General features: G+C 46.4%; 1 protein-coding gene across 2 annotated transcripts in view; it reads left to right on the top strand.

The window, feature by feature from the left end:
- The window catches only part of Sbf (SET domain binding factor), a 144,013-nt gene that overhangs the window by 75,719 nt on the left and 55,177 nt on the right, over positions 1–13,117 (top strand). For both annotated transcript variants that reach the window (XM_084600839.1, XM_084600838.1), the window contains exons 6-15: positions 72–180; positions 1,359–1,472; positions 1,741–1,932; positions 2,231–2,359; positions 3,149–3,247; positions 4,531–4,685; positions 5,192–5,363; positions 5,815–5,964; positions 10,191–10,259; positions 11,392–11,616. In XM_084600839.1, the coding sequence (XP_084456965.1) occupies positions 72–180; positions 1,359–1,472; positions 1,741–1,932; positions 2,231–2,359; positions 3,149–3,247; positions 4,531–4,685; positions 5,192–5,363; positions 5,815–5,964; positions 10,191–10,259; positions 11,392–11,616 (1,414 nt within the window). The remainder of the gene's footprint in view (positions 1–71; positions 181–1,358; positions 1,473–1,740; positions 1,933–2,230; positions 2,360–3,148; positions 3,248–4,530; positions 4,686–5,191; positions 5,364–5,814; positions 5,965–10,190; positions 10,260–11,391; positions 11,617–13,117) is intronic.

Below are 13,117 nucleotides of genomic sequence, written 5' to 3'. Positions count from 1 at the left end.
GTTCTTTCGTATATATAACATCTGACTACCCAGTGACTGCGTCGCATTGTTCTGGCACACGTTTTATGCAGCCATGTGTATATACCTTTACTTCCGGCAAGCCTGATAGAGTTCCTCAGCACACCTACACCATTCATCATGGGTGTCCACTCTTCCCTTCGATCTGAAGTGGCAGAGCTGGTAAGTCCTGCCTATTTTTATTGTACTTGTGGACACATATTGTGAGTAATCGTGTGTGTACTGATGGGATCTAGTTATTTTTAATACAACTGTGTTAGTTATGGAGCGCTATGTGCAGATTCTTTAAAGTACCTGGCACAGTGGCTCAGTTATAGGCACTCTTAGCTGAAGTGCCTCGTCCTGTGTCTTTTTTGCTCTTGTCCAACAATGTTCGTGCTGTTTTACAAATATACATTAAAAAAAGAATTTTTATATCTGGTACGCATCGCTAAAAAAAACAAACAAACAAACAAACAAAAACACACACACACACGCACGCACGCACGCACGCACGCACGCACACACACGCGCGCGCACACACACACACACACACACACACACAAACACACACACACACACACACACACACACACACACACACACACACACACACACACACACACACACACACACACACACACACACACACACACACACACACACACTGAGTACAGAAGTGTGTTGTAGGCTTGGTTGTCATTTCCTATATAAGACTAATTGGTGGTGTTCTTGGTGAAAGTTGTGGCAAAGTATCCAAGTGTATGATTAGTATTAATTGTTAGCTACATGAGTCCCATGGTGTTTCATATATATATGCATTTGGTAAATTTTCGCCCTGTGTGCTACATTTGTCACTGAGATAGAATGTTGGTTCCACCTAACTGCAGTGTGAAAAAAAGACTAGCACAAAGGAAGGAAGAAAACACACACGACACGGGCAATCGCTGCAATGGATTTTAGGCAAAAGCAAAGATCAAACTGCACGTGAACTACTGGAAGCTTACCATACAAAGAAAAGGGGTGATTATTGCGTAAGCAGTGCTTTAATTCACTTGTACAAAGCAGAATATGAACTTTTCTTTGCCACTCAATAAGATGTGTCACACAATGTGAAAATTGTTTTATGTTGACGGTGGCGCGTGTCCTTGCCTTCTTCATTGCTATGCGTGCATCCGCGGCGGAACCTTTGTAGTAGCGATTGTCCGTGTCCTGTCCGTTTTTTTTTCTTCCTTTGTGCTGGTCTTTCTTTCGCGCTGCGTTTATGTGGCAGCAACGTAACCAACTTGCCCAAAAGCTCATTTTACTATAGAATGTTGGGTTCCATTGACATGTTCTTGTTTGGTGTTGGTCTTTTGCAGCTAGACGTCCTGCTCGTGGACCTAGACGGAGGCTCAGTGCTGGTGCCCGAATGTGTCACAGTGTCTACTCTCCCTGAGCCCCTCCACTCGCAGCTCTACACACAGCTCTGCATGGTGCGTGCTGCACTGCTCGCCTCGCTTGTTTCCCATTCTCATATATAGAAAGAGTAGCTAAGTGGTGAAATGGATGGCTTTGCATTCTCAGAAATGCTACTCTTGATTCAGTGGGGGGGGGGAGGATACAGGAAAGAGCTTGGCCAGTGGGTGACTGATGAATATTGTTCTCACCATATACTCTTGCTGCTAGAGTGCTATTGCACACTCGTTTCTGTGGAGAACAGCCTTGGAGCTTTTCACGAGTGTCACTGCTTTGCCTGCACAGGTGCTTCGGCCCGAGCTGATGTCGGCAGACGATGCGTTTGCACCGCCACCACCAGCGACGTCGCAGGCTGCCATGCTGGACAAGGAGATCCGTGCCATTTTCCTGCGCATCTTCGCCCAGCTGTTCCAGGGCTACCGATCCTGCCTCACTGTTGTGCGAATTCACCCAAAACCATTCATCACGTTCCACAAGGTAACAGAGAGGGGCCCAAGCATGTGGGCTACATTTTCATGTACTCCACTACCACTGTGTTGCATCTGATGTGCCAAATCATAACATGAAAATTCAAGTTTGAAAATTGAAAAATGAAGCAGTGCTCCGCCCAATTACAATCAAAGCAAAATCTTGACGGAGCCAGCTTCATCGATATTTGATGGGGAAAACAGGCTAGACGTTGATTAGTAGGGCTGAGGCTATTAAAAATTATGTAGCCTTTGGTTGAATGCTAACAAATTTTCTTTCGTGGTTGTTTTGTCTTTTGATGCTGCAGGCGGCCTTTCTAGGGCAGCGAGGCTTCACTGAAAGTGAGTTCGTCACCAAGCTGCTAGACTGCATGTTCTTCAACACCTTTGTGGCTGAGAGGGGGCCACCATATCGGGTCTGCGACATATTTGATGAGGTGAGTGAAAAAAGGGACTAGCACCGTTAAATGAAATAGTAGAACCCCGCTATAGTAAATTCTGATATAGTAAAACGTAGTAAAGTGTAACAACTGAAATCCCAGTTCGTCTTTTGTAGACAACTGTACGTTTTTTCCCATTTATAGTGAAGACATTTTTGGCAAAACTCGGTTATAATAAAGTGCGTTTGGCCGCGGTGACTTACTTCCTCCGAAATGACATTACAGCATGCATGCAACCTAGAGGCATGAAGCAAAAAATTAATAATCTCGCCGAATGTATGTTATTTGGCTTCTTGCAGCCATGAGGAAAAGCATACAGTGCATAGGGAAAGTAAAGCCGGCTACTAAAAGTGCAGCGAGAAGTAGGGAAGGGGAGAAACTGCTGAGCAACCGCAGCACTAGTAGGCCTAGTAGAGAAGCTACCTCTGGGTAACATGAGATTTTGGGGCAGCTGTTCACCATGCTGAATGTGATATAGTTCATTGTTCATTGTTTATTATTTTTCATGTTTTATCTTCGACTGGATGACATCACTCTGTTATCACTTGTGATGCCACTGTGTTTGAACCACCCATTCTTGTGCATTGCAGTTACATGTTACTGCGATGTCACAGCATATGCTGTCTTATCACAGTGGCATAGTTACACCAACGCTTCAGTGCTTGAAAATGTTCCCTTAATAGCTGTCGCTGTAAACTTGTGCTGTGAGCTGTGTTAATACCCTTCAGCACACGTTACCATAATTAGAGAAGCTTTCATACACATTTATGTTTGCACTTTTTGCAGTTGTATGCCAGCATGAATGACCTGTTGAAGACTGAAGCACGAGATCCAGACCTGACCCTGCAGCACATACGGCAACTTGCTCAACAGCTCTACCTCAACGTGAGTCTTTTTTTTTTGGTCCTCTGTACTGCTCTTGCCATGCCCACTTTGTCTTAGTCTTAGTTTCACATGGGTAATGGGCCCACGCTATTTATTTACCTTTTTTTATTGCATATTTGAGCCAAACTAAAGGGCTTTGTGCACAAATGCTTAAGTGGGCCTAAGACTCCCTAGTTTTGTGCAAAAATTGCTGGATTTTTTATTTTTGTTTTTCAGAAATTTGTGTCAGCAGTGACATTCTTTTTTTTTTTTTCAGTAGTGTTGTTACAAGCATCAGTAGAAAAGAATATAATGGAAAAATGAGTACTTACCTTAGCTGAACTAATACCACTTGAGGGAGGAGTTTGAACACTAGGGAGAATTTGAATAGAAATATTGTTACGATGGCAATTTTATCTTAAACTCTTCATTCCAATCATTACAAAGGACCCGCCGAAAAACACACGGCACGCTAAAACACGGGAGTAGGAGATAGCGCTTGCCACAATCCAGCGAAGTCAAGTATCCAATATTTCAATTCACACAGCTCCCCACGATGCAGCTGCAGCAGTTGCACCATGCCCCCACTACTTCTATGCTACCCACTTCTGCATCCATTTGCCTTTTCTTTTTATTCACTGCCCCACTTAACTCTTAAATTGCCTTCTTTCTGTGTCTATTATTACTGTCTTCATCTTTTACTTCGCACACCACATTTTTTGCCCCCTCCTTGCTATTATTGAAAGGTTTTCTTCTAGCTGCTGTGAATTTTTGTCCCTAATCATAGAGTTTAACGTCTGTTGGTGAAAGTGTTTATTCAGATGCATGGTGGCAGGTTAGCCATGTTTTGAAAGGCATGTCATCTTTGAATGTGAGAATCTGTCACTTCAGAGCACTGGTTTCTGGATACAAGGTCTGTGATTTGGAAGAGGAAAATTCTTAAATTTGAATTAATATGTATTTATAGTGTAAGCGGTGTTCTTCATTTCTAGTTGTGGACAGCATACTAAATGTTAAATGAAAGGCCTGAAAGGAAGAGTTGCTTTTGAAATTTTGCACTGAAAACCATTCTGCACCTTGAGGTGCCAAAAAGTTAAAATTTTCTAGGTGAAGGGCAATGGGCAGGAATATCTTGAATACTGAGGCTTTTTTTATTACACATTTAATGCAATGTCACTACCTTGATTCTGTGTCTTTGTTATGAATTATTTAATGAAAAATAATTAACTGGTGGCAGTCTATTCTTTTATAGGTCTAAGTTAGCTGTGGAGATCACTGAGTCATCGTTGACCCTTCTCTCGCAGGAGAATCCCAACCCACAGCCATATGTGGAGAAGATTCCCAAGCCAACTGAAGGTGCCTTCACGCGCATCCATCAGCCCCCATTCCCAACACTTGATGGGGTGCTCGTGAAATCCATCATGGACACAGGGCTCTCCAGGAACCATCTAGGATCCAAGTAGGTCCAGGTCCACCATTGCCTTGCATTTGTGATGTACTCCCGATGCCAGATCACTGGCTGTGATGTTCAGCTGTTCATTCTAAGGCTGGAGGATCGAACCTGGCTGCGGCATCTTAATGCACAGTATGCAATGTCTGTGCATGTTGAAGAATCCCAGGAGGTTTGAATTAATCCAGAGTGCTCTGCTATGATACAGACTGTAGCCTATGGGGCAGTGAACCCCAAATGCCAGAACATGCCATGATTTTGTGGCACATGGCCGGATTACAGAGAAAGCAACAGGATGGCTTAATGCGTTTTATTGGACATGAGTTGACTATGCCAAAATGTTTTGTAGCAAAGCTACATAGGCTAGTAGAAGTGAAAGCACTCCATGCAGACATGCAAATGTTGGATGATTTTGCTGGGCTCTGGACCTCTGGATTAGTGCTTTCGCACTAATAGCTGCGAAACATTTCTCTCCCTACCGTGGCCATGCCTTTAAAGTCTGCTGTGTCACGCAGGCTGTCGTCGCTGCGGCCTCAGCTTCCCCGCATTGTCCCTGCGGGGCCTCCCATGAGCCAGGTGTGTGCTCAAGACCCTAGGTCCCTGGTCAACAACTCTGCACGTCGCCTGGAAGTTCTTTGCAACTGCATCAACTACATCTTCGACAATAAGATCTCCGACGCACGCAAGGTAACTTGGTGTGCAAGGTTGATAAGACGCTGACTTGATATACATACTGTCTATCTGAAGTTGTTCATTTTCTAGCCTTTTCCCTAGCTGCTTTAGCCATCATGTACAGAGCTGACTTGTTTCATGCATTTATGAGATGTTCTATCCCATAAATGCATGTAGGTGGAGGATAGCAGTGGACTGTCTACAGTGCATCAAATAAAAATGTGTGTGTATTGCTGCTGAGCTGTGTTTCAAGGTGCGAGGGCACAGAAGTTTTTTGTGGCACAGTCAGGGGTGTTTGGCGTATCTTATGGCATGGCATTGTTTACTCATTGGGAACAAAAAGCTGATGTGTGCAACTAAATAACGAAGCATGGACATTTTTTGTTGTTTGGTTCAACAGGTCGAGTGCTGTTCAGTGGTCATTTCAGATGAGGAGCTTCACTTTACCATCTTCTATGCAATGCAGGCCATGCCAGCGGTTCTGCGTGCGTTGAAGAACAAAGCAGCACGGCTAGCACTGACGCGAGAGCTGCAGCATCATGTGACCGGCAACAAGGCTGTGCTCGAGCACCAACAGTTCGACCTTGTTGTGCGACTCATCAACTGTGCCCTTCAGGCAAGGCCCTCTTCTCTTCTGTTCACATAATATCCCCGATATTTTGGATCTAAGCTCTAACTTTGTAGGACCTAATATACAAGACATTATTAAACGTTAATCCCCATGTGGGATTCGTTTATGACCCAGTATAAAAAATTTATACAGTCTTTGATACAATGAGCATATTGCAAATATTGGCAATTATTATTTGTGGGGTTATGAGGGGGACGGTCTTCCGCCCTGCTCCTACTCCGCAGGTGCAACGTCCTCGCTGGCGACCCGCGGAGGGAACAAAGGGGACAAAGGACGGGGACGACACATCGTTAATACTCGAATGCTATTTATTGCACTTGCAAATAATACAGAGCATGCCGGCTAGCTATACATCAACGTTTTCCTTGTAAGGGCAAGGCTACGTAAGAAGGACTTTTGACTCACCGGCTGGGGATTGGGGATGCGATTTCGGCGGCGGACATTTGAACGCGCCGTGAATATGGCGGCCGGGATCTCCCGTGCGCGCCGCATTCTTCGGACGAAGCCATACCACGGCGTTTGCCGCGGGAGGCGGCGAGAGCGTGCGGTATTTACCGGTCGCTTCGCCGTTGGGAACCAGAAGATGGGCGGTCGTGCACAACGGGTCCTCCCGTGTGCGCAGCGTACTCCGTGCCCGCTATCCCCCGGCATTTGCCAGGAGATGCGGCGGGAGACGACCGCTCTCGTTGCCGGCTGGATCCAGAAGCTCTCGTCTCGTCTTCTCGCGGGAACCCGCGTAGACGTCTTGGTGGCGCACCCATCGCTGGTCTCCTTCCCCCAAGGGGAGGTATTTACCTCCTCTCCCAGCCGGCGCTGCCACGACGCTCGCCGGAGTGGTGGTGACCAGTCGCGGCGAAGGGGGAGGAAACTGGTTTTCCACATTCCTCCCTCCTTAAATGTTCACCTATGGTTGTCAAGAGCTGCTCCTTGGACGCCATCCGTGAGGTAAACACGAGGCTTGCAATGACGACTGCAGGGCAGCTCGCACAGGCAAGACACTAGTGTAATCCAAATGTTGGTGTCATCCGATGAGCAGCAAGGTGAAGGGGCCCCCGCTGTCCATCGGCAGGTCCCAGAAGCCAGCGTGACGGGAGGGTGTTGTTCCCGCTGGCGCGCCTGTGTTGGCAGGTAGGGATTGGCCTCCTCTCCCGTCAAGCCGTACTGGTTCCGTGAGACTCCGAGCTTCGGTGATTCACGTCCGCAGGGCAGCAGGCAGGAACGTGGACAATGGCAGCAGGTCCAGGCGGCTTCACTTGATATCTGCACAACCCTCCGGATCTCCAAAGAGGTTGAATAAATTGAGGAAAATGACCATTTGGTAAAATGCGGGCATATGCGAGTGCCAAACAATTTTATCCGGCACCGCACTCCGTTCTGTAAATCCAAACGAAGCACGGGCATCCGCGGTTCGTTTGCCGGCATAATAATCTGGTTCCACGAAATTTCCGATTCGTCTTCTCAGCCCAAAAATACCAAGTTCATTTGAACGAAGTTAGCTTTCTCTAGTTCAGCGAGATGTTCGGCTACAGCGAGGTTAATATATAACAAGCAAAACGCATTTGCGTATGCTGTATGCCACGGTTAGACTGTCCTGCGATGTGCGACAGGCAGCCCTCAAAAAGAGCCTTAAGCCTACTCACTCTAGCGCTAAGGAAAATAGCTAGAACGCAACGCCGCGAGGATGTGCGTCTCCGCCAAAGAGCCCAGGGTGGCCCTACTCGCTCGCTGCCATCCAAAGGCAACTTCTGAGTGAACGGCGCCCACCGCGTCCAGCGGTGTCGGAGCGCCCCTGTGCTTTCCGGCAATCACGGCTGCAATACCAGTCAGCTGATTGCGGCACCTGGCTCCCAGAGCCAAAGAGACAGAAGAGGAGATATTTACAACTATATACAAGAAAAGTAGGGCCACCGTCCCGGCTGAGGCACTCACTCGCTTCCGGCGTGCTGTTCTCCGTGGACGGCTCGGTCTCGCGCTCCATGTACAGACCTCGTGGCTGTACCTTTCAAAGGTCTCGGGAGTCGGCACACACATAAACACACACACACACACACACACGAATAAAAATGCTCCACACACACAAATACATGCACGACCATTTGTTCTCGCTGCAACTCCTCCCACCTCGCCGTCAAGAAAGCATATTAGCCTTGCTAGCATAGCGATGTTGGGTCTGGCCTAATGTTAAAATCCGGGCAGGTATTCCACGCCGCGAACTGACTATCGTCCTTTGTCTCTAGGGCAACTAGCTCAAGTGCTTCTGCACGAGAGAACCACGTTGAGGCGCCATTGTGGGGTTATGAGGGGGACGGTCTTCCGCCCCGCTCCTACTCCGCAGGTGCAACGTCCTCGCTGGCGACCCGTGGAGGGAACAAAGGGGACAAAGGACGGGGACGACACATCGTTAATACTCGAATGCTATTTATTGCACTTGCAAATAATACAGAGCATGCCGGCTAGCTATACATCAACAAGGTTTTCTTTGGAAGGGCAAGGCTACGTAAGAAGGACTTTTGACTCACCGGCTGGGGATCAGGGGTGCGATTTCGGCAGCGGACATTTGAATGCGCCGTGAATATGGCGGCCGGGATCTCCCGTGTGCGCCGCATTCTTCGGACGAAGCCATACCACGGCGTTTGCCGCGGGAGGCGGCGAGAGCGTGCGGTATTTACCGGTCGCTTCGCCGTTGGGAACCAGAAGATGGGCGGTCGTGCACAACGGGTCCTCCCGTGTGCGCAGCGTACTCCGTGCCCGCTATCCCCCGGCATTTGCCGGGAGATGCGGCGGGAGACGACCGCTCTCGTTGCCGGCTGGATCCAGAAGCTCTCGTCTCGTCTTCTCGCGGGAACCCGCATAGACGTCTTGGTGGTGCACCCATCGCTGGTCTCCTTCCCCCAAGGGGAGGTATTTACCTCCTCTCCCAGCCGGCGCTGCCACGACGCTCGCCGGAGTGGTGGTGACCGGTCGCGGCGAAGGGGGTGGAAACTGGTTTTCCACATATTAAATAGTTTGAACAAACGCATGCAATTCCTACTTCATATATCGGACCCGGATTGCCATAAAATGGATTACATTGAACTGCTAACTGCCATACTGTACCTGCTCGGAGGGCAGTTGGCATTCTTTGCCTCACTATGCAAGTGACTGGTGGTGATGTAAGCATTCACTCTACAGTTTACACTTTTTAGCACAGTAAATCTCACACTTGGTTACAGCTCCGTGGAAGACGTACCAGCATGAAAAGTTGGTAGACGTATGGCTGGCACCTGTCTGCACCCATTAACACCCATCAGTAGTGTCTCTGAACCTGAGGCGTGGTCAGTTGTAGCTTTCCATTAGCCGTATCATGCGCGTGTGGACTGTCATGCAGGTAGGAAAAACAGAGATAGCTTTCTTTCTGGCATCCCATTTCTTTATGCAACATTGCTTAATGAAGCCAAACCACCTTGGTTAATGTTTGACCTGCTACTGCCGCATGCTTGCAGTGCTGTGTGGTGAAGACACTGGCATTTGGCTGTTTTTCTGTGGCCTCCACAACAGCTGTGAGTGGCTGGTAATACCTATAAATGTAACTGATACACACGATAAATGACGGAGAAGAAAGTGAAAGGAACAGTTTTGTATTGACTTCAGGACTCTGCATTCTCAATTGCTTTACAAGTTGCTCAGATATTGTGACTCCATTAAAATCAGACTTGTGAAAGTAACAATATTTGGAAATTTTGTAATATTTGCGAATTCTCTAGTGTTCTGGAATAGAATATGAACCAGATAACTAGCTTGTACTGTTTGTATTTAAAATTTTGAATATTCATGCACATCTCAGTTGTAAACTAATATTTGCTGCTACTATTGCAAAGAAGTAAAGGTGCAAGAGAAAGCTTTGGCATCTTTACTCCTTTAAAGGACATGTAATAGCCTTGTAATGTGGAGAGCTTGTACTCCACGCTGTTGCCAAGGGATCAGAGTGGACTTCTGAACTCGTTTAGATGATTATTAGTGTCTAAAACTAGAACCAAAAATGCATGTTATTTTTTGAGACACCAGAGCCAGTTTGCAACTGGCTCCCAGCAGCTGTTATAATGCTTTGGAGGTTAGAGGATGCTATCTTGTGAATTTCCTTGAGATCTGCAGGCTGCTGAATCACTCGGATATGTTGTAAGACAGTTAGGACCCAGAATGACCCTTCACCTTCATTTTCTTTTTTTGTTCAGGATGATTCAGCACTGGACGAACATGGTGTGGCCGCAGGGATACTGCCGCTGTCGCATGCTTTTTGCAGGGTGAGTTACTGACATCAGATCTACTGGCCATCTTCTCTGGCCATTAAAGTTTCACATAGGTCGAAGTGACAGTTGTGCTTTCCAGCGTCTGCAGGGCAGGCAGATTTAGTTTCTCTCGACGAACATTGATGGCTGAATCCATTTGTGATGTCACTGCACATTAATCTGCCAGCTCAGTAGGGGCCTTCTTCTGTAAACTTCATTTATCGATTGAGCTCCCAATTAATAAAGCTTTATGCTGGGTTGTCATGGCAAATAGTAAATGGAGCTAGCTTGACGGTCATGGTTACTTACAATTCAACTTGCAAAGTGCTGTTGGCACCGACAAGGGTTTCTGTGAGGTAATTGTTACGAAGCAAGCGTTGACATCCCGTTGACATTGCCATAAAGATTTGGTGTTTCTTAGGTATCAGCTTGCATTTTATGTTGAGTTAAGAGGTCCTGATGCGAGCTTGGATTGAATAAATTAATTGCTGCTTTTCCCTAGTTGTGATTGCAAGGAACTGGTGATTGGAGTTGATGGCAATGTCTTTGATAATTGCGTATAATCAAGAACTAATATTGTGAATGTCAGGATATTTAAAATCAGATTTAATAGTATACTATATCTAACACACACCTCTATCGACCGTTTGCATAAATAGTCGAAAACTCACTGATGGAAAGACTGCTACAAATTGTAGATGTCTCTCGGGAATGGACTTCACAGTCCAGCACAGCAGCAAACATTGTCCGACATGTAATGCACATCACTTGTCTCTCATCACATCTGCAGGTTTAAAAATTGCCACTGGCAAGTGCAATTCAAATGTTTTGTAATGTGGGTGTTGTAAAATAAAAAATAGGGTTTCTTGCAACTTGCATATGCAGTCTGGAATCGAGAGGTTCGCATTGATGGTCACATTTGCAAGCACGAATTGCACCTTTAAATGTCTGGGCTGTAGTAAGGGCTGCCATGGGGAGGGTTTTCATTTGTACTCGTGCAGTATGAGAGCAGCTGCCAGCCATGTTGTTTCTGTGCCATGGCAGGGAGCCTTTGAAAAGTTTGTTCTAATTTATGTCTTCTCTATTTCTTTCCCTGCCCCCTCCCTTTCTCCGTTCATTATTCATTCTCTCTCGGGGGATTGAGCAGAAGCTGTGCACAGGCGTGATGCAGTTTGCATATACATGCATCCAAGAACACGCTGTCTGGGGGCAGCTGCAGTTCTGGGAGTCTGCCTTCTACCAGGATGTGCAGCGTGACATACGCTCCCTCTACCTGCCCCACATATCGTCCCCTCAGCACAGCAGCACGACAGTGCTGCCTAACGGAGGAGGACAGCACAAGAACACCTCGCCTCCAATGAGCCCCCGTGAGGTATTGCCATGTGTCAGCCTTGCATACCTTTGAGTTCCTTTCATTCGCGAGCAGAGTACAGTTTGAACTTGATGGGGTGAAATTTAGAGTATTTTGGGGCGCGTAGGTAGGCATCAGATTTTTGTGCATTCCGTTCAGAAATTTGTAAACTGGGTCCTGGGATTGCCGAATCAAGGTGCAAAGAATTTTATCTGTTTTGGTGCTTTTCAGCAGATTTTAGTGACATAATATCTTTCAGCTTGAGAAGCAAAATTGTGACATACATTTTTTTTTCTGGAACTTGCGCATTATGAGGCCGACAGATTTTACTCTGACCGGTAATTTGGGCCTCAGAAAAACAAAAAGCGAACAAGGATATTTTACCTTAAAAAACAGTCTGTGAGCATAGAATGGTTGTGGGTGTTTGCTTCGAGGCTTGGCTGTTGAGATTTTAATTTTATACATGCTCTCAATCACAGTAGAACCTCGTTGATACTTTCCGGGTTCATACAACTCCCAGTTTCATACAGTCAAAATTGCCAGCAGTAAAACATCTCCCATAAGGTTGCACTACTTTTCTCCCAGTTAATATGTACCCGGGTAACACATTTCTTGATTACTGCGTTGGAAATTTCGACAAATTGTAGGCATATAATACTTTTCTTGTCAACCAGACATGTGCCACCGAGTGCTCACGATATGAAATAAAAAAACTGATCAGTGGCGCTTACCTGCCACAGTTTTTTTCCTGCAATTCTTAAGTGCAAAAAGGCGAAGGATCAGAGAAGACAACGAGCCAACATACGAAGCGCCCATTTCCGCGGAAACGTGACTTCATGAGAATAAATGCGGTGGCTTCTTTGCAGTGCTATAAGGGCATAAGGGTGAACCATTTGATAGCTACAACTATTCGTTTTCTTACGAGTGGACCAGGTCTGGGGGACGCAGCATGAGTAAAAACACGATGACTGTAAGCCGTCGTGATGGCTTCTCCGCATGTCAGTGGTTGAAGTGCGGAACATCCATAACGAACCAAGGAAGCGATCCCGACTCGTCATTTCTTTTACGAACCGGATTTGTTACTTAATATCTCCTGCGCTCAGGACACGCAAATGCGAACTGAATTCTACGAGTGCTGAAACAGGAGCTATGCACACCTGATGTTTAAAAATGGTAATCTACACTTTTATGCAGTGAAAATCTCAATCAAATTTGACTATACCTCACTCAGCAATTAAAGTTTTCAAAATCGGGCATTCCAGATCCTATGTTTTCCCGTATAATGCATTTTTCTCCGCATTTCTTAAAAAACATATCAGCGAGGTTCTACTGTACCATGTTGGAAAAGGGAGCGGCAGTCTTTTAGGTTGTCATTGATCTCACGCAAAGCTGTGACGAATTAGCTTTATTGCTCAGCTTCTTATTATGGTTCTCAAATACTGTGGTGGGGTTTTATTTTGTGGCAGTTCGGTTCATATTGTCAGCCATGATGAAGTGGCGCAAAAGTGGCTATCTTCTCACC

Source organism: Amblyomma maculatum, chromosome 4 (assembly GCF_055883805.1).
Source record: "Amblyomma maculatum isolate TAMU_Amacu chromosome 4, ASM5588380v1, whole genome shotgun sequence".
Classification (NCBI taxonomy): domain Eukaryota; kingdom Metazoa; phylum Arthropoda; class Arachnida; order Ixodida; family Ixodidae; genus Amblyomma; species Amblyomma maculatum.
The sequence above is the reverse complement of the archived record's forward strand: the minus strand, read 5'-3'. Positions and strand labels throughout refer to the sequence as shown.